Source organism: Buteo buteo, chromosome 9, assembly GCF_964188355.1.
Source record: "Buteo buteo chromosome 9, bButBut1.hap1.1, whole genome shotgun sequence".
NCBI lineage: Eukaryota > Metazoa > Chordata > Aves > Accipitriformes > Accipitridae > Buteo > Buteo buteo.
In genome coordinates, this window is record NC_134179.1 from 22039738 (window position 1) to 22061986 (window position 22249).

Below are 22249 nucleotides of genomic sequence, written 5' to 3' on the forward strand. Positions count from 1 at the left end.
CACGCCTTTGGCCCTGTGGGATTTCACATGGCTGGAACAGCTTTCAAGAGCAGTTAGTGTACCAGGGGACCTCTGCTAGTTGTTTGGAGGTTGTGATGAATCAGCATTGGCTTTGGTTCCATGATCTCAGTTCCCTGTGACCGTGCAAATGACACCTTTTTAAGAGGGGCTGGGGAAGGCAGATAACTGTCTAACACGTGGCTAGAGAGTTATGGGGCATGAAAACATGGCTCTTCTGTTTCTTAGTAGGCTTTTACCGTTTGGCACTTCCATGAGCTACTTGCAGCATTTTCCAATGTAAACCCTAAAAAAACGTAAAGCTTCTGAATGAAGACTTACAACATTCAGGCTGGGATGAGGAAAAGTAGGAATGAACCAAGAGGAAGAGCCAACCAGAAAAGCAGGAACCTGACCATACGCTGTGAATCGCCCTCTAGTCCTGTCTTTTCAATTTACAACTCCTTCCTTTTAAATCCCCTGTTGTGCTATATCTGTCCTGAAGTGAGAGTGCAGGCTGTCACCTGTTTCCACCCATCATCACTGAGTCTGCTCCTACTGCGTGCTATTTCTGCCTGTCTTTTCCTGTCTGTCTTGGAAGTCATCACCTTCTTTCAGCTAGTGGGCTGTGAAGTTAATGACGGCAGGAATAAATCACATCGAGAGCACTTTGGTGGCAGTTTGTCAATGCAGGGTCATTGACAGCTTCCATTAGCAACAAGTGCTATCTCTGAGTGGAGCACAGGCTGTAGATGCAGTAGGACAGAATCTGAATAAGTGGCAAGCTTGGATTTTAGCCTGATTTCCTAAGGAAATGAGGCTAGTGTGATCTTTTTTGTGCATTTCTGTCTGGCTGCCTGCAAAGACATTTGAACTTGTAGGTCAATTTCAACCAAATTTGACAGAAGGGTAGGAGGTCTCAATAATTGTTCCTGAAGATTTCGTGAAAAGAAGTGGCTGAATAGAGGTTAATAGATCAGGACATGTCATAGCTAAGGGGGAGAACACTGTGTGAACTCACACCTGATTAAACAGCAGAGAATACATGAGAGAGAGAGAACGAGAGAGACAGAGAGAGATTATTAGATGTTCTGCCCATAAGAAAACTTTCACAGGGCAAGGAAAAAGCACTGCTGTAGCCTGAGGGATTACTCCCTGCTGGATAGCAACATCCTGCAGCAAATAATCAGCCCTTAGCCTTGTAACCATGAGATAAAAATCCATTGGAAATTAGGCCATTAATTCCAATGCTCATAGAACTATTTACTTTTAATTGTAACAAGTTGCTTGGAAGTGCCTGCAGCTGTCAATAATAATGAACAGGAGAAAGTGTGTTGCCTTTTGCTATTAATAGTGATTGTATAATTCTAGAAGAGTTTACATGAAATTCTCTTTCATTTTAGCAACTGCAAAGTGACGAGTGTTCTGAGCCACGTGATTTATTAACTGAACAGTCCTAAATTATCATGAAGTACCAAGTATCATGAAGTGAGCATATGCAGTACAGTACTTGGCCTCCAAAATCATCCTCTACCCCCTAGGGAGATAAGATCTTTTATTTATTTATATATATACATTTTTAAACCTGAGTTGTAAACTGTCAAAAAAAAAAATAAAAAATTGCTAATTGTCTCACTTGAACTCTTCAGGAAAATGTTGCCAAAATTGGTCAATGTTCTGAGAGGTCCAGCTCATAACACCATCAAAATAATTGCAGATATAGGCTGTGTTGGAAGCTACCACATATCTATAATTGTAGAGAAAGCCCAGCTTCCCCATTTATTCCTTTTCCCCAGCAAATTAGATTTATGTTCTTCCTTTGCTCACTGCTTACTTTCCCAAGGTGCATGAGGTAGGATGGACACTGTCCTAACTCCATAGAAAGGAATGTCAAAAAGCTGTCCTTTGAGCCCAGCACGTTTACAGGATGATGATATGCGTTTTCCAGCTACACAGTCTTGATATAGACAAGAGCACACAGGTTTAGGGAAAAGAAGCAAAATGGGTGAGAGTCTAGCTTCTCCTGTAGCATTCCTTCATTTATGAATATGGTTCCAGTGACCTTTTCTCCCTAGAAGGAGAGATGAGAGGTCAATGTAACTTAAGTGGGAAAAGAAGGATCAGTTGAGTCGTGTCCTTCCCCCCCCCCCCCAGCCCCCATTCTTCAGGTCTAGCACAGAGTGCCACCAGCCACAGTCCCTTGTGAATCCCTTGGCTTCAATTTGCTGCTCCTTCTAGCTAATATAATTCTTCCACTGGTGCCAGAAGTACAAGTCTGTATTGCAGTGCTGATGGGAAAAGGGTCAAACATTCAGGAGATTTGATACAACAAATGTGTTATGCAAGATTGTTTACAGCTTGCAAAGGTAGGCACTCTGCCATTAAAAAATGCAAGATTGTAGTTGGTCATACAACAATAACATCTGTGTTGTGCACCTGAATTAAGATTTTTAACTGTGTGTTCACAGGCCATTTCTCCACAGGGCTTTTGCCCGATTTTGTACACAGGTTGAATGCACATAAGTTTCAAAGCAACTGTAAAAATAGTATTTCCAGACTTTAAAGTGTTTGGATTTGCAGCCTAAATTCACTCTGTCTCAAGGGGTTTTTTTCCAGTAAATGCAAAGAAATTTATAAAATAGGCCTGTGTTTGTGTGCATGTATTTGTATATACACAGCACCATACAGGCTGCTATGAAGAAAATTAACTCCATCCCAGCCAGACACAGTACACATACATACACATATATTCATATAGTAGCCCTCTATTTCGCACCAGTTATGCCAAATAAAAAGAAACAGTGTCAGTCACAGACACACCTGCATTTGAGGGTAAAGGTGAGTATAGAGGAAGAAAGAAAAATGTGAAAACAATTGTTCTTCACTGCTTTTACTCCAATTTTTGCTTATTTTTTAATCTCAGAGGTGTTCTGTTGTACTTAGCAGTCATTTATTTAGATATGTATTTTATGTAATGCATAAATGTAATTTTCCATGCCACATACATTATTGGGTTTCTTTAATATGAATCTTACCAAACATGTAATGCCTTGAATCTGAGAAGCGTAGCTGAAGTAGCAATGTCCTTAAGGGAATAAAGATGGAATTAGTGAAAGTGGATTTTTTAATCTTCCCCTGCAACTGCAGAAGAAGTGGGAGAAAAAGTGGAAGAATTTACACATGGATACATGCACACTGTTTTCTTCTAAGCTTAACTGGTTTACCCCAACTTTCAGGATCATCTTCAATCTGGATGCAAGATTATGTATGTGTATAAGGAGAACATAGCTATGTAGTGGTAGTGGGTTTTGCTAATTTTAATTAGCAAAGTCTGAACTGATGAGAATAGAAAGAGTTATCAAGGTCTCCTGCTATTAATAGAAGGAAATGATTAGCAGTGCATTTCTCACAAATCACTGGAGTGCTTTTTCTGTGAGCTGCTTGGTAAGTTTCTGTGAATGCTGTCAGATACAGAACTAACCCCTAAATGAAAGTGAAAGAGGAAAATGAATACGCATTAAGTGAAGTCAGATAGATTAGTAGTACCAAAAGATACAGATTTATGACAAATACGCCAGTAATAAGTGAGAAAGATCTCAGCAAAGCGTGGGTGAACTTCAGACATCATCTGTTTTAGGTAAAATAAGATAACTGCATAAATTATCCAGTTATTCTTTGGCTTCAATAAAACATGGCTATTAATTGTTACACGTATTAAGAGACATTCCTGGCCTTTGTAGCTGAGGTATCATCACTGAAAAAAAGCCAATTTGTTTTGGCAAAAGTAAGCTAAAAATCAGTCTTTTGTGGTTGCTGAGATATCCTCCATCCAAGGAAAAAATGCCCATTTCTTTGCAGGGAATACAGGGGGGTACAATACATGGCTACATTCATGACAGGCTCTGAAAATAAAATGCCTGAATTATTCTAATTACAAGATTTTGATGTATTGTTGCTATGAGGAGGTAATTGTGAGAGGTGGCTATGCTAAAGGAGGAAAGCACAGTGGGATAGATTGTGAAAATTTTACTCATGTTCTTCAGTGCTTACATGCACCCATACCACTGGACTATTTATATATATTATTCATCTATGGTCTGCATTGTGGGTATTTTTAGAGAATGGAATCCTACTTTTGTGCATTACAAAAAACTGTTCAATTAGATCCAACTATAATTTCCTCCCTATTCTCAATTATCCATTTTTATAATCTTTGCTAATGATATTGAATAATACTTAATAAATGTTTAGATGGCTTTGTTTAGCCAACTTCCTATTGGAAGTTTCATGAGATATTCTGGATGCAAGGAAAAGGATGAACTTGATGAGCATAAAGGAACAAGAGTGAAAGCATAGTGAAGCTCTGCATTCCCATATTAGGATGGTACACAAAATCCTTGCTCAATCATACCATCCAGTACTATTACAAAGCAGAGAGGATATCTATGTACGTTAGAACTGCATTCAAACTGACTTTAAAATAGTAGGAAACATTCATTTATGCAATGTGTTTTATGTACTTTCTATTTTCTTTACACTAATTGAAGTTCATCTGAGATGCACATGAATAACTTCATTAGCTGGAACTGGGCAATTTTTCTTCTTTTTCTTCACTATCTGCAAGTTGCTCTTACTGTGAAGTATGAGCAAATGTAATGGAAAGGGAAAGCAGACCAGAATATAAATAGGAAATAGGCTGTGAGATGAGTAGAAATTTGCTTTAAATACACACTCATGTTAGGTCAGATTCACTAACCTGTTTTAAATGGTACTCACAGGAAATTGCTGGTGGGCAAGGTGGAAAAGAAGGTGATATTTTTAAACATCTCTGTTAAAATATGAAAGGTATAGTACACACAAACATAGTTCCTGTGATAGTGAGCAATCTTTTTGTTACCTGCCTGTACACAGAGATTAGCAATCCATTAATTAAACAAATCTGACCATACAGTAGATCAGGGGAAGGCTAAGTCAGGGGAGGATCTTGTTAAGTAAACAAATTTGTGTCTGTATTACTTTCTAAACTAAACAAGTTTTTAAGGTAGAGGGAAAAAATCCTCAAGCTTGCTAGTAAATAAGTACAGAACTTCTAGACATGATGTGCTGAAACACAAAGCCTATCTCACATGGATCTGAATTCCTCTAGTGTGCCAATAGACAGATTTCCTACTATGCTTTGTCTCATCTTCAGTGCCAGTGACAAGATTTTTCTCCCACTAAAATCTAATTACTAGCAGAACTGGCAGGATTTCAGTGGGTACTGTATCTACAGTGTTGTTAAAAAGGAGAAGGAGGGAGAGAGAAAGACTTAGGAAATACTTGAAAGAAGATCAGATCATTTTTGGTGGTTAGTGAGGCAACAAAATTAAAAGTTTCTAGTAAGAGGTTTATTTAAGGGTCCTAACTGGTGATGTTTTTTACCTTAGGTGTGCAGAAGGCTATTTTGGACAACCTCTAATACCAGGGGGATCGTGCCAGCCATGCCAGTGTAATGACAACCTTGACTTCTCCATTCCTGGCAGCTGTGACAGCTTGTCTGGTGCTTGCCTGATATGTAAGCCAGGTACAACAGGCCAATATTGTGAGAGGTGTGCTGATGGATATTTTGGTGATGCTCTTGATGCAAGGAACTGTCAACGTAAGTCATGAACTTTTACTGCTGCTGGCAGTATTGTTCTAACCTATAACCATGTTCCTGAGAGGAAGACTGTGCCTTTGTATGTGTGAGCAGGAGAATGATATGGTGTACTTCCACCTCTAATAATAGTAGTGTTTTACTTGCATCTGCATCTGGAAAGGAAGGCTTCAAAGTAAATAGAAAGAAGAACCTATTAAAAAGCTTCCTGCTGTAGTTGAAGCAGTAATGAAGCAGACATGGAAAAAACCTGGGAGACCGGAGCATTGCATGGATGCAAAAAGTTATACTAAATGTCAGATCTACAAAAATAAATACAAATAAATGAAAACCATGCACTAAATCCACTATAAGCCATCCAGGGAAATCCCATTAACTACTGAGATTAGTGCTGAAAGGAGGGAGTGATATTTTAGTTACTGTAGGGTCCAACTCTGGCAGCACTCATGACCTCCTTCCCACCTACATGACCTCAGTAAGAGTTGGGAGCTGCTGCCTCTTACAGGGCAAGATTCTCCTACCTCCTGCAAAGCAGAGACTAAAATCTCCTGACAAATTTTCTAAGGTGCTCTGGAGGAAGATACCTGGCACTGGAGCAAGCTACCACTTCTCAGCTGAGTGGTGGCATGTTGTTTAAGTATTGGCCCCAGCTCATACTTCCCCATAGTGATTGCAAAAAATTATTGGGAGCAGATGAAGGATTTGGTAGGAACAGGAGCTTTTGCTTCTGTAGGAGGCCATGGCTCTCTGAGCCATTGCTGGCACAATTCAGAATGCAGCTATTAAGCAGAATAAATGCTTTTAACTTAAAAACATTCTTCACATACCCTTCCACGCTATTTTGAAGAATGGAATAGAACAGATTATAAACTGTCCTGAAAGAACAGAGCAGTTTATCTCACTGTCACAAGGATTTAATCCTTTTTGATTCATTGGAATAAACTCGGAGCGAGTCCATTGAGTACAAAGGTGTTATATTAGGATAAAATTATGCAAGTAAAAGAGCTGGGCCACAGTCTTACTGCTGTGTGTGTGGGAACACAGGGACCACTTCTGCAGTATGTGTTGCAAGCACAGAAGTCTGAGCCACTGGCGTCCATTTCCAGGATTTACTGTTAGTGGCTTGCAGTTTGACAGCGAGAATACTAAGCTGTGTTGGACCACCTGAGTGGTGCTCCTGCATGGCAGCCAGCGAGATGCAGATCATCACCAGGTTTCTGAGCTAAGGCTAATATTAGCTAAGGCTAATAAACTCTGATATATGTAAAGTCACAGATAACCATGAAGACATATACCTGTGTAAATGCTTTCTGTACCTGTTTTATACAATGCTGGATAAAAGTTGGACAATCACATGTATTCTCTGCATGAGTTAACAGTTCGTGATGAATGTTGTCATATAAGTTAGGGTGTTAAGTGGGTAACGTGATTTCAAAAGTAGTGTATTTCAAAAACCATAGCTTCCAGTACCTTGTCACCATTTCTGAGGCATCGGTAGGACTGTTGCTTTGAACATTTCTACAGTAGTGGCAACTGCATGAGAAAGAGATGTAATATGAGGAGAGTTCAGAAAACATACAATTAAAAAGAAAGTATTAAAAATAAATACATATTTAATGTAGAATTACAAGCTTTGCTTTTTTGTTAGTTTCACTGACAAGGAGAGCCCCCTAACATATTCATAGCCTTGTGCTCGCAGTTACCTTGTACTCGTCTACTCTCGGTCTTTCATGTGGGTTTTCTTTTTTGCATATGATTTTTTATTTCCTTTGCAGACTTCCATGAAGTTGCCCTGAAGCTACAATATCAGAGGGACTGTGCCTTTACTTTGTTGTTTTCAATTTAATTCCTTATTAAAAAGCCAAATCCAAGAGTATTGCAAAGCATGAATTTTGCTTTCAAATTATTGTTTGAAATGTTTCTTGCTCTTTCTCAGTACAGTGCTGTTGTTTTGTGCATTAACCATTTCAATCGGCAGTACAACTTTGTATCAATATAGCACCTCTGAATTTCTTGGTGTTTTTGTATAAAATCATAAATCTAACAACAATGAACAAATGTCTTAAGTTTATTTGATTTGATTCTAGTAGGTTAGTTTTTGGTGTGAAGCAGCACGGTGTGCTGAAGCAAATACCTGAAGGTTGTGCTGATGGTAATAGAGCTAAGTGACATGAGATGAATTAAAGCAAATATTCAAGTGTGCCTATGTGCCAGTGCATAGGTACTACTGTTGGAGGAGAATAAGTGTGTAGGTTGATTATAAATACACACTCATAAATATTTATACAAATCTAGAGAGAATGTAGGGTCTTGACTGGTGTCATTTTGGGAGAAAGTAAGACAAATTTCTCTGACAGGCTGTCTTGTATTATAGCAAACATTTGGAGGTTTGGACAATAGCTAATTTTCCCAGTAGAGGTGAATGAATAGGAAGTCTTTAGATGAGAAAAATGCAATTTATCAGATTGAGTAACAGTTTATTAGATTAATAGCCCTGACGATATGTTTCTTCTGTATGTACATACTGCCAGAGCCAAGAAAAATAATCAAAGTCTTGAATTCCAAATTCTGCCTTACCACTGCATTGCACTCAGTCATCTGTGGCTGAGTTAAGAATACATGGTATGCCATTTGTGGTAATATATAATATAAATAGGACAAACTCATCTGTTTATAAAATCAGTATAAATTTTCTTTTTTATTCTTGTGGTGTCATATGCCTGATAACAAAACAATTCAAATAAGACTGACTGGTTTTTGCAGTACAAAAGGGTTGGTGAAATACTGTTAATTTGAGTTGAGAACTGTGGTTTGTTAAGTCTGAGCTTTTGCATCACCTTTCACTGCTGACCATTTTAATGAGAAAGATACTCAAAACATATATATGATATTCATCACTGTGTACAGTTTGGAGTGTTGGTGGTTTTAAAACATTAATATTATGGTACAGAAGATGGCTGTATACAGGATGAAAGAGGTAAATTATGGATTCAGTTAGTGTTGAAAAATGAGATTAAAAGGAAAAGAGAAGCAATATTAATTACAGCAGAAGTGTTTTAAAATGTTTACATTTTTAAAATATATTGCAAAACAGAAAGAGATCAAAACCTCTGGAGGTGTTACCAGACTGACATAAGAGCCCAACATTTTTTTGTTACTGATTCCAGAATATGAGACTTCTTTGCAAACATTTGAGAAATAATGCCATGAACAGACTGGCAAGGCATAAAGTCAGTTTCATTTGAAAGAAGGAACTTTTGCAGAATACCTCAAGTCTTTTTGGTTTTCTCCCCACATCCTTCCAATTTGCAACTGAAAAATGTAAATTAGCAAGTCCAATAAAGTAATGAGGAAGCTCCTATTGTAATAGTTTAAATATAGAAAAAATATAACTGCTCTGTCTCAAATAGCACCTTGTGACATGCAAGTATGTGACCAACGTGTTCACTGTTGGGACTCTTAAGTGTTACTTAAAATGAAGCTGTCAGGTTGAGAAAAAAAACATCACATGTAATCAAGGCACTGCAGGAAGGCAAAACATGGAATGGAGCCCTGGTTTACAGAGTAGATTGATAATCAGTACAGAGAGGTGGATTCATTCCCCTCTGGGGAAAAAACAGGGATGTGCAGGAACCAGCTCCTGCTGATGGAATTGGTGACTGCATGGTTATAGTCCCTGTGACACCAATCACATCCCTCTTCTCTACTGTGAGTGCTAAAGGGATTTTTTCCTCATCTCTGCATGCCACAAAAACCTGTGATTGAAGAACACAAAGGGTGATAGAAAGCATCCCCAAAATTTCTCTTCTCCTAAAATATAAGAATTTAGAAGGCAGAAGCATTGTTTCTTTCCTCAAGAAGCAGCAGCTCCTTTTCATTGCCATTTTAAATCCTTAAAAGAACGTTATGATGAGTTAGGCTGGTCAGTCGGGTTACGTTTCCTCTGGGAACTGTGATGCTGTTGCTGAGACAGAGGTCCCAGAGAGTCACGGTAGCAAATAATCCTTGGTCTCTTTTTCAGCTGTACTCCAGGGTACTGCCTGTGAGGAGGAGCTCTTGGGGGGCTGAGGAGGTTACTGTCCCTGTAGCGAGGCCCCTGGAGGTAGCCTTGTTCTGGGTCCTCAGCCTGCCCACATTTCCTGCCTTCTACATCAACATGGACTGGTCTCTAGGGCAGCAGGACCAGTACGTGGAGCAGTAACACTCCCACCTGCCATAGCTACATCCCATACACACCCTGTGTAAGCGTCTGTACCCCTTTTTTTTTTCCTCTCAGTGCCGCCCTGCCCACTCCCAAGTTTTGGGACACGTACTCAGTAATGTGACCTAAACATCCTGGTTTGATCTGAGAGGAGCATATAAAACAAGTTGTTTATGAACTTGAGGCAAAATTTCTCACTGCAATAATTTGGAGCAAAATTCCACATTAATATGAGTGGGTTAATGTGTGTTGTCACCGTATGGGAGCAGGACACCTTCCTGCTTTACTCAGGCCTACCTTCCTGGATTTCGCAGGGTGGCAAAAGCTGCACTGTAAACATTTGGCTATTAAATTTAGCTTCAGGAAACACATTAACAGCTCCTTCTTCTTCCTCTGCAGCCTGTCACTGTCACATCAATGGCTCTGTCTCAGAGATCTGTGACTCTCGGACAGGCCAGTGCAAATGTAAAGCTGACGTGATCGGGCGCCGGTGTGACATCTGCAAGGTGAGTGACAAGAAACCGTGTTTCCTTTCAGCTTTCTTCCCTGTTTGCCATAACTAAGAATCGTTTGGGTTTGGATAGTCTTCCTTTTTTGTTCGTGTTTCACTTAAAGAACATATACAGGTTGTTCTTATGTACAGAAAGGTAAAATGGCTGTATTTTAAATGTTTTTTCTAGAACAAAACACAGAACATTGCATTTGCATGCAATGAATATATTTTAAACCTTACTGTGCATATAAGTACATTTTTATATATGGCATATACACTTTATATTCTGAATGTTTGATATAAATAAATCAATTAAAAAATATTGCAGCTCTGGAGGATAATCCCTCTATGAAGAAAGTTGCAAAATGTCTGATAGCATCTGATTTTCGAAAAAAGCAGGATGCTAGTTTACTTCTGCTGTGAATGTTCTGCTGTTATGTTTTTTTCTTAGGTTTCTTCTTATATTGTCCAGATAATGTATTCTTTTTTGGTGAAAGTGTCTTTTGCCTTGACATTGTTTTGCTGTCTCATAAACGACTGCAAAAAACAGTGTTTCATAAACTTTCAGAGAGTTGTCTGCAGGCTGCTAAGGAATATGTTATAGCTGGCTGCATGTTTCTCTATTTCAGTGTGAGGACTTGCGGGTTAGGCCTGTGTCCTCAGAACACCTCCATGTGTGTGTAACTTAAAGCACATAAATAATGCTGCAGAAATCAGAAGGATCATTTTCACCCTTTAAAACTGCATAATTTCTGAAGTGGTTTGCTCACGCTCTAATTTCAACAGTTATTTAAAGAGTCCATTCAAAGAAAAATCGTTGGTATCAATGGAGTTTGCACAGATTGCATAACATACACAGCAAATATCTCAAGCTTGTTAATACAATGTTGGTGGTTGATTGGAATCTTTGTTTACTACTGTGTTTACTACTATCTTTATTCCTGTACTCTTTTATGTGGTGTAGTTTCATTATCTTCACTTTCTAACAGTGTTTACTTTTCATTCTTAAAGCCCAGCTACTTCTGGGCCCCAGAAAAGCTGTTTTGTATACCCTGTGGCTGCAGTGCTTTAGGATCCATGTCACTGCAATGTGATATGTCAGGAAGATGTATCTGCAAATCAGGATTCATGGGCAGACGCTGTGAAATCAGCAGACAGGTGCCTAAAATGAAAGAAAATGCACGAAGCAGTCAGCAGATCCGAGTCCCCCCTCGGAGATGGGGCATCAGCAGCGGCAGTGGGTGCCCACGGGGTGCTTATCGGCCTGCTGCTCCGGTAATCAGAAACTGTGTGCATTGCATGGGCTGAAATCTCATATTTGCTTGTGTTTGGAGCTCCCACAGGCTTGGTTTTTTTAATTGTATTTTAAATACCTGTGCTACAATGTACGCAATTATCAAGAAACAGACAGGCTCAGAAGACAAGCAGCCTTTTAGGATACTTCCCCACTCCTAGTGCTTCTCATAGTGCAAATGAAAACATAGGCCAGAAGTCAAATACCAGAATAAGTCCAAAAGCAGCACCATCAACAGCGGTATGCACAAAATGTATGGGGGATGTACATATATCATTGGAATCAGTGGGATTGTCATGGCCTTCAGCAGGATAAGACTTCCTCTTCTAGCAATTCAAGAACTAAAAGCTTAAGGAGTTTGTGAGAAGGATCAACCCCACAGGCAAAGCGTTAAGATCTAATCTTAAAATATCAAACATAACTGGTGTTAAGAGTTCTCATTAGTGAATATGACCAGTTATCTGAGCCATTTTTAACCGGGTGAAGTGCCCATTATTTGAATGTAATGCCCAGAATGACAGAAGTGTTCGTTGTTTATCACATACCAACAAAGAAACTTATTTCCTAAAATGAAGGAATTATGATGCAACTGCTTCTAACAGAGCAGTGTTTTAGGGATGTTGGTTTTTTCCCTGCAACTCAAGACCTCCATACTTATCACACCCTGTTCGAAAAATACCTGGCAGTGTTTTTCCTCCTCAGCTAGCCGCCAGGACTCATGCCATACTTGCTCCTGTGGATTCCCTTGGAGAACATGAGCTTTTACCCATTTAATGTGTATTACATCACTGCGTTGCCCACACAAACACTTGACATACACTGACAGGGACACAATAACATATTCAGAAAATTCATCCTATTTCCTCACTGTCATCCACGATCTTACCTCTTTTTCAGTAAATATGGTTCTTAGAATTTCTATGTGTAAACAAGCTTTGCTGAGGGCTTAACTTGGGGGTTCATCTTGGGGGTTTGCATGACTGATCAGAATGTCTTTGTGCAGAGCTCTTCACAAAATACAAGCCAGCATGCTAGTGATCTTTTCTTCCTTCATGCTGTGTGGAGTGCTAGCGTATCAGACTTTTTCTGGCTTTCACCCTTATAAACAGAATTTATTAGATTCTATCAAACTTTCTACTGAGAACTGAGATGCATGCTGCACAATGGTTACTTCGCTGCATTAATCTGAATGTCTGTCCTGAGATTTTTCCATATGCACATTTCTGTGTGTTTCTTCCTGTGGAAAAGAAACCTTTAGAGATAGCTGGTATATTTAATTGAACCTTGGAGTTTAGTTATATGAGTTTGAGTATTTCCTTCTTTCTGATACACCATGTTTTGTCATACAGAAGTATGTAATTGGCAAAACATTTTGATATAGAATTTGTAAATGAAAATCAGGGTAATTCTTTATTATATGCATAATCAAGCTTTTGCTTAGGTACATATGATTCTTCAGGCCAAATTCTGACTGTCGATGTAGTCCTGTATTCTGATACCTATCAGCAGATTCTCTGTGGAAATGTGGAACTTCAATATTAACCTCAGAGATCAAGTTTCAGGACTTTTACATGGAAACCTGCTGAAGTCTCTGGGAATTCACCTACACAGGACGTTAGAGGTTCCACTGTGGAACAAATCCATGTAAAATGTAAGTCAGTGCAGCTCCACTGACTTGAAAAATCTGTACTGATGTATACTATGTAAAAATCTAACACCACATGCTTGGGTCACACAGTAGTACATTATAAAAGTAAATACTTTCCCCTTTGTTCCATTTATATTCATTAGCAATGATCTTTTTAATATCTCGTTTTTAACATTTTGCTTTCCTAGTGAAGTCTTTGATAGATTTTTACTATTAAATGTTGTAATATCAATTTCAAGTGAAGTTAGTTATATGTTTTGGATTTCAATATTCTCTGAAAATCATCATACCTGATAAAAGGTAGAAAAGGACTCTCATTTTAAGTCACTGTAGCTCGAGATTGAGTTCAGAATTTGATTATCAAGTATAGTTTGCTCCTAGTTTGCTCTTCTGTTAGCTGGTGCAGTGAAACCCATGGGGTCTTTTGGTTAAAAGCTTCATGCAGAACTCCATATTACAGTATACAAATGAGAATGTCTTCCCTTCTTTACAAATATACTTTTTGCTCTCCACTAGTGGAGTTAAGGAGGAAATTTATTACTATGGTTGATAACATCTATTCTGGTTCTGTAGGAACTTTACAGTACTCAGTGCAAAAAAGAAAGTGAAAACAAGAGAAACAGAGGCTCATTGATTACTTCTATCTTAGTCTTAGACCTAACCCAAAGACAAAGTTTTTATCTTAAAAATAGATAATTCCCATTATTTGCTTGTAATGTACACAAATACATTATATCTATGTTCTTCTAAAGTTATTCTTAAATATCATTCAAAAGAAATGCCCTTGAGTTACAGAACACTGTATACAGACATTGCCTCTGGTCAGAGGAGGTGAAATCTAGTTGTTCAGAGACTTTCCAGTTGAATCAATCTCCATTCATATCTAAGAATTTGAATTCACTCTCTTAGCATCAAAGTCTGCCTGACATAATCTTACATCCCAGACATGGGATATGTATATGGCGCTGACATAGATTCAATTTCTTGTGGGAATTGTGCTTATGGAAACAACCTCATAGGAAATGTGTTACATTGGAGAACATTAATTATAACATCAGGTAACATTCTGAAATCTTTACTCATTTTCAGCTGTGTAGGGTATTTCTTGCCCTTGCCCCAGTGTTTTACCACTACAGTTCAAAGTGTTAAGAGTAGTATTTCAGTGATGAAGAGTTAAGAACCACCCTGATCTCCCTACACTTTCAGCTTTTCCTCTTTTCTCCTGGTAATCATTCCATGTACTAATTGCTCTTCCTCTCTCTGTGGCAGCCTGAAACATTTGGCTTACAGTCTTCAAGAGGATGTGTTCCCTGCAACTGCAACTCTTTTGGTTCCAAGTCCTTCGACTGTGATGGAGATGGACAGTGTTATTGCCAGCCTGGAGTGACAGGAAAGAAGTGTGACCACTGTGCTCATGGATTCTACAACTTTGAAGAAGGAGGCTGTACACGTATGTGAATTCTTAGCAGCCAATTGCAGATTTATTTATTTGTTTGTTTATTTATTTATTACTAAGATTCTAGTTTAGCTGGTTTTGGATTGCCTAACAAATTTTCCTGACAGGTAGCTGTTTTCATAGACAGCCCTGTAAATCAGTCAATTGGCAAGGCTGGTGATTGGCAAGAACAAAAGACCCAAGCAATTCCTGCTATTTTAAGGTCAGTTTATGGCTAATCTCCCAAGTTTAGAAGGAATGGGAATGTCCTTTTCTTCAAGTACTTTCTGCCAAAAAAAGTTTCTATGAAGTTCCTATAATTTGGTTATGGTAAGAGTATCATAGAAGGCTAATTAAGGTCCTTGCCAAAGCACATCAGCTTGAAGGGATGTGAATGGAAAAAAAAAAAAAATCCATTTGCTTCTATTTTTATCCCAAACCTTTTCACTGTCCTTACATGGTTGGTCCTTTTTTATTAAATTTCTATACAGTAATTTTTAAGGTCTTGCTTGTATACTTTTTGTGTACAACAAGGTCTTCAGATAAAATTCTCGACTATGTCCCATGTGTAAACACATGAAGAGTATGCTTTTCCAGATGCTGAAACTCTAGCATCAGACATAAATATATCCAGCCACTTCTTTACATTTATGTTTGTCCTTTTGGACATTAGGTCAAACACTGAAATGAATGTTTCCTGTCTTTAAAGCAGTACAGACTGCTACATCGAAAAGAATCTAACCAATAGGTCTCTTCACAAGGAAATATCCATCTTTGCTAATAGAACTGTGTTTTTAAAGTCTCATAGATGCATTTAGATGTGATCACACGAGACATAGTTGTCTAGTGTGGCTGGCTTCTGGGACGCCAGAACAGCAATGGCTCTGCAGCATTCTTTACTGATGGCAGAGTGCTATAAAGCCAAGGGTATTGCTGCTATTATTCTTCAGGCATAAACTGTATTCTTTCCAGAAGCAGAAATCACCATGCCCAGTATCCTATACTTCCTCCTTTTCATCCAGAATGGCAGCAGAAGCAGCAAACCTAGCTCTCTGCCTTTTTTTACTCCCTTTTTTTATGGAAGGAGCATCAAGGCCTCAAGACCCACATCTGTGCAGCAAAATTCAATTTCACCTGTAGTGTTGATAAACCTTGAGCCAAGCTGGATTATAGATATATTTGAAAACATTACTCTATGCTATTGTCTCCCATGGAAAGGAAGGGCTCAGAAAATGTTTACTGCCTTGAAAAGTGCAAACACATTGGTACTTTGGAAAAGGGAAAGATTGGTTCACAGGCTCACTGATGAGAGAGCTTGAAATAAACCATAGTCCTAAAGCCCTTAACACATATATGAAGGGGGAAAAAACACTATAGTTTATCTTCATGATTAGTCTCTTATTCTAACATTTCACAGTTTAAAAGCACATCATTATTGTGAAATACTACAAAATGTTGTTAATTTCATACAGTTGGGGAAGGAAAATAAGAGGGTTAACTGCTGTCTTGGCAAACTCAAAATGACAGTTTAAGGAACAGTGTTGAAATGGGAAAGTAGTGCAAATCTAAACAATATTTTAAATAGAAATTCATCTGCCTGTGGTCATCAAATATTTTATATAACTGCAACAGCTAAAGATGTTCAGAAAAATCAGATTTTTAGAAGTTCCAAAGTTAATACAACAGATGGAGAGGAATGCTGTTTTCAAAATGCTGGGTTTTCCCCCCTTACTTTTAGTACACTTTTCATGTATTCCTTCAAATGACAAAAAAAGGGAATTAAATTATGAATCACAGAGAAAATCAGAAATTTAATAAAAGTGTATCAAATTGTGCTACGAAGAAAGTGCACAAAAATGAATTCCATAGTGCCAGTTAAGTATCAAATAAAATATTGGATCTCTTTTATCTAGCATTTATCCAAAAGGAATATAATTTGATATTTTTTTCTTGTGCAATAAAAACCATAAAGCCTAAAAAAAAAAAAAAGCCCTAAAGCACTATCAGTTAGCGTTGACATTCTAGCAGCAAAGATACAAAAGAGATTTCTATTTCACTATTGCTTGCAACAAATGTGTTATATTTTTTTTATATTCTTTTTTATGATGGTAAAAGTAAAAATGCAAAAAATATTGGTGTATCACTTTCTTCCTTTCCATGCCTTTGAACCAATTTTGTGTAAGAACTGGAAGCCCACAGAAGAGCCATCACATCCGAAAGCCTCAGTCTCCCAATGAGAGATGTATTCTGAAACATATTCAAGCCACAGTGTGTCAAAAGATTTTGTCACATGCAAAAAGTCTTGTTCCTGGCCTGGTGGAGGCAAAACTTACTATCTTCTTTGCATCAGTAACCTTATTTTGAAAGCATTGACAGGGAAAAATAAAGGTCACTTCTTATTTGAACTATATATATGAGTTCTATTCTTTCACATCTCTTATTTTCTAGTTCTACTCTGCATTGAAGTATTTCCTACAGTAAAGGTAATGGACATAAATACAGCCCTCGGTAATGAACATTATGTTACACTGCCCTATAAACACTCCAAGGAACAGATTATCACTCAGAGGGTCATAGTTTGCTTAGGATGCTTTTGCTCTGACCTCAGGGGTGATGTTTATGGTGGGTATGAAAATAACTATGCACCAGTTCTGCTTCTCCAAGCAATTAGGTGTCTTGTGCCCCATAACTACTTACCACTTACATACCTTGAATCTGCATTTGCCACCAATGAGTTGTTCACTTAATAATTCTTGAAGGATAAAGACCACTTTTGGAACCACTTCCAAAACCAAAGTATTTTTAGTTGAATAAAGTCTGCAAAGAATCCCAGTTTCCTGTGAAGAGGCACATTATTGATGTCCTCCCAAGGCAGAATACATGTAATCCGGAAAAAAAAGGAGTAGAATGGGAAAAAGAAACTGAAACACCTTTTTTTGTGCTTTAAGAAAAGTCTGTTTACAGCAGCAGAAATTCAAGGACGTTGTCTCAGATTGGTAGAAGAGGTTAAATGCACTTCAGGTTCCCTGCATAGAGGGCTCAGAGCCAGTCAGGTGGCTTCTTGCAGGAGACAGCATGGGCCCAGAAATTGTACAGCGATACTCCCACACCTATGACATGTGAGTGCAACATCTCAGAAATGTCTGCGCTTCTGCAGTCGGTGCCTTTATTTTTCCCATTCTGTCCTCACTGCAGTTACTTCAACCTCAGTTAACCTGTGTTGCATTTGCTTTGGTTTCTCTGTGTTTACCCTACCTTTCCTGCTCTACTGTGTCCGCAGATAACTGAGAGTTCACTGTGCGGTAAAGGTTTTGGTGGAATGATCTTAAAACCCTGTTAGGGTCTGCTCTCCAAGTGTCACATAAAAGGGTAAATTTTCCTCTGCTTTATTTTTTTCTGTCTCCCATGAAGCCTGTGAGTGTTCACGTTTTGGTGACAACTGCGATCCCATCAGTGGCCACTGTATCTGCCCTCCCAATACTGTTGGAGAGATGTGTGACAAATGTGCACCCAACTACTGGGGCCATGACATTGTCAGTGGCTGCAAGGTGAGTGGATCTCTGTTTTCTCTCTGTGTGTTACCTCTTTCCCATGGTGTAAATACAGGAATTTGTAGCTGGAACACAATTTTAGGTTTGTAAATCATGGTTTGTCTCTGCATTGTGAGTTTTGGTGTCACTGTGGTGTAAGTGTTGGCAATCTGTTACTGAGCACTACAGACCCTCTGTCTCAGGCATGCAGCCTGTAACACCAAACACCCTGTTTATACAGCTGTCACACTGAGGCAGTGTCCCACTTGAGCCTGGTTTCTTTTATGATAGCTGTGTTTAACATGATTGAGATTACCACAGTATTGCACAATCTATATAGATGTATAGTTGCAGGTAATTGACAGTGCCTTTGCAGAACAAATTTACTTTGGCCCTAATTGTGATACCACTGGGAATTTGTACTTGAAGTTTGCTTGAGAAGGGTTTCAACTTGTGCTTAAAAGACAGTGAAGAAAGAAGAAAAGAAACAGCAACCTTAGCTGTAAAATGCACTTTCTTCTTATGTTCTTAAAGGGGAAATAAACCTTCTCATTAGCCTTTAAATCATTCTTATTCCAATGTTTGATGCAGAGTTAAAAAAAAAGTTGGAAGGGAAGAGAAGAAGGAAGAAGAAATAGAAAAACAATGGTAGTGTGTCAGAGAGTCCATGAAAGCTGTTGTTAATGTCCTACTCTTAAGGGGAGCAATATTCAGTTGAAGTTGAAAACTGGTGACAGTGAATATTGTGCAAAGTTCAAATGCCTTCTCCTCTCTGCTGTTCTCATTGATGATAAGGGATTTATAGTACTGCTGCAATTACTCCAAAGATCTGTGTCTTATCTGAACATGGTCATACACCATTAATGCTCTTTCTTAAAAGGCTGTTTGTCATGTGGCTCAGGCTGCAAACTAATTATCGAGAATGATTTCTTTTTTGTATGTATGGAAAACTCCTCTTGTGAAACCTCTGCTGTGCTGCTGTGATATAGACTCTTGGCTTCTGAAACCAGCTTAATGAGGTTGAAGACCTCTGTTTGAGCTCTGGAGTATATTCTCTGATTGTCTTTTATGTGAATGCATTAGTATGACAGTTCCATGGCACCATCTAAATTAATAATGATCTATCAGCCCACATCTCTTTCAGTATGTTGCAGCTAATTTCTGCAAAGTGAGATGTGAATCTCCTGCTCACACTCTTTGTAGTAGATTTCCAGGGCTGTCGTAACTCAGGGGGATAGAGACCATTGCATAAAACTGCTTGCTCACAAAACAAACATAACATCTGATTGTAATTTAGGTTTTGATATTGCAGTCCAAGCTATTTCAGTGTATGGTGAACAATTTGCTTTCTAAGCTTTATTTCAAATGTATCTTGTAGAATAAGGTTCTTTCTGTCAGAAGGTTTTATTTCTTAGGTTAGGTAGTAGTCTAGCAGTCTAACATTTAACCGGTAGTTAAATAGTTTCTCTGGCATTCAGTCAAGACTGAATTTGAATGTTTCCTGCATATAATCACCTTCTATATAAATGGTCTTTCAGATCAGAAGAAAGGTGCTGTAAGTATTGATGTAATGAACAGTTTTGCTTAGAAACTGAATCCACATTTTCCTCCTCCCTTTTTCAGCTTTGTGTCCTTAATTTTAGCAAGTCTATCCATGTCAGTTACTGTAGTAACCTGAACTACTGGCACCGAGTTTGCTTCTGCAAGCTGAACTTCTCCATATGAGATTCTGGTCACACCAGTGATCACAGCAAATGTCCTGTGCTAACTTTGCAGTACAGTCACAGTAATAGCACTGAGGGATTCTTCTGTTCTTTGGAAGCCTGCAGCTTTCCCTGCTACTTACTTCTGTATTCAATATCTGGACCCCCTGGCAAATCACCTATTTCTATCCTTACCTGCCTGCACAAGTCTCATTCTATGAGCAAGTTTACTTCCCAATACACCACATGACTAAATCTCTATCCCTTACCATGTAAATTACTGTCATCTAAGAGTCCTGTTTGTACAAAGAAGATAGTTACCTGTCTGATGAATGAGTAATAAACATTGAACTAGATTCCACTGGGACCACTGCCCCTGAGCAATTCCAGTTTTAGCAAAGTGGTCTGAACATCCCCTGCAGAGGATTTACACAGAAAGCACTTTTTAGAGGGCACTTACAGTTTTCAAGTTAATTTTGTCCACAAAATATCCCAGTGTCCTTGACCTTTTAGATTTATTTGATTTCACTGCCTAACTTATCAGTGATAAGTAATATCTGTTCAAAAAGAAAACATTGTTGTAAAAGTATTTAGTGTAATTGCTTGATGCTTGTTGAATAAAGATAAATGCCTAGCCTTATAATTCAGATATGTTACCTTCAGACAGTGGAAATTCACTGCTGCACTTTATTTATAGATACTTGAAAGAGGTGTGTTGCTTTTTTGTTGGGAGCTAGTTTGTTTTGGATTTGTTTTTTTTCAGAAGCACAATTGCAATTTTCTCCTTGTTTCTCTCCTTTTTAGCCCTGTGACTGCAGCCTCGTTGGAGCCCTAAGTTCTCAGTGTGACTTAAATACAGGCTGTTGCTTCTGCCGCCCTGAATTCTCTGGGGATAAATGTGCCGAGTGCAGGTTGGGTTACTGGAATTATCCACAGTGTGTTGCTTGTCAGTGCTTCTTGGCAGGGACTGATCCACAGAGCTGTGATACAGAGTTGGCGAAGTGCTCATGCATTGATCATACTGGCCAATGCAGCTGCAAGGTACGACAGTGAAGGTTGTAAGCTGATTTTATAGCTTCTGAGAAGTTTATTCCAAAATTCATTGATATTTGTACTTCCCTGTTCCAACAATACATGCAGACAAATCTCGTTGGTTTTCATGGTGCACTTGCTAACTGCTGTGGGAGGAGCCTAACATAAAGAAAGACTTAAGTGTTTATCAGTTGCTTTTTCACACAGTAACAGTTGCCAGGATAGCATCCTCTTAGGCTTTCTTCTCACTTTGTATTTCTTCCTGGTTTTATGCAACTGTTGCCATTTTAACCCCATTCAAAACAATTCTTGTTTGGATATCCGGCAAATTAAAAGCAAACACATCAGTAATAACAGTATGCCACAGTGCTAGTTTTTTATAATACATTGACTTAGAGGAAGTCAATACTGATCACTTTATGAGTAGAATTCACTGCAGTAGTATCTGTTCTTCTGAGTAGAATGCATCCAATTCAGGATCACCAAAGCAAAGACTTTTGGCATCATCACCCACAGCATTCTTATTTGGAATTGTTCTTGGAAGAACAGCACACTTACATGGTTTGAAAATTGGCTGGATTGCTGGGCTTAAAGGGCAATAATCAGTGGTTTGACATGCAGTTGGTAGCTAGCAAGCAGAGTACCCCAGAGCCAATGCTTCATCAGTGACACAGATGACAGAATTCACCATCAGCAGATTTGAGAATATTGCTGATCTGGAGGAGGTAGAGGTTGACATGCTGAACAGTAGAACTACAGTGTAGAGGAACCTTGAAAAGCTTGATGATTGGGAAAATAGAAAGGTCATGAACTGGAGTGGAGTAACCTCACGAATCAGCACAGTTTGGGAGGAAAAAGGCTGAGTGGTAATCCTGCTGAAAAGCACATACGGGCTCTGGGTAATGGCAAACTGAATATAAGCCAACCACATACTCTCATTGTAAGTAAGTCAAACTGCTTACTGAGCTGGATGTGTTGATTGTACTGGCCAATGTAGCTGCAAAGTAGGACATCACGAAGAGCATGACCAGCAGAGGAAAATCTTTATCCCCCTCTACTCTGTGCTGGTAAGACTGCACTTGGAAGTGGTGTCCAGTTTTAGGACCTGATTCAAGAGTGTTGTTGAGAAACCGGAGAAGATCCAGAGAAAGGCTACAAAGAGACTTAGAGCAGATGATCTATAAGGATATACTGAGAGAGCTGGACTCTTCTAGTCTGCAGAAAACAGAGGCTAAGAGAAAATGCAATTGCAGCCTATAGCCACTTCGAAGAGTAGTTGAT

General features: G+C 38.7%; 1 protein-coding gene across 9 annotated transcripts in view; it reads left to right on the plus strand.

The window, feature by feature from the left end:
* The window catches only part of LAMA2 (laminin subunit alpha 2), a 375334-nt gene that overhangs the window by 230971 nt on the left and 122114 nt on the right, over positions 1-22249 (plus strand). For 6 of the 9 annotated variants that reach the window (XM_075035675.1, XM_075035668.1, XM_075035670.1 and 3 more), the window contains 6 exons: positions 5424-5635; positions 10233-10339; positions 11338-11601; positions 14538-14718; positions 18115-18251; positions 20741-20977. In XM_075035675.1, the coding sequence (XP_074891776.1) occupies positions 5424-5635; positions 10233-10339; positions 11338-11601; positions 14538-14718; positions 18115-18251; positions 20741-20977 (1138 nt within the window). The remainder of the gene's footprint in view (positions 1-5423; positions 5636-10232; positions 10340-11337; positions 11602-14537; positions 14719-18114; positions 18252-20740; positions 20978-22249) is intronic. The other 3 variants (XM_075035674.1, XM_075035676.1, XM_075035677.1) reach the window with 1 other exon arrangement.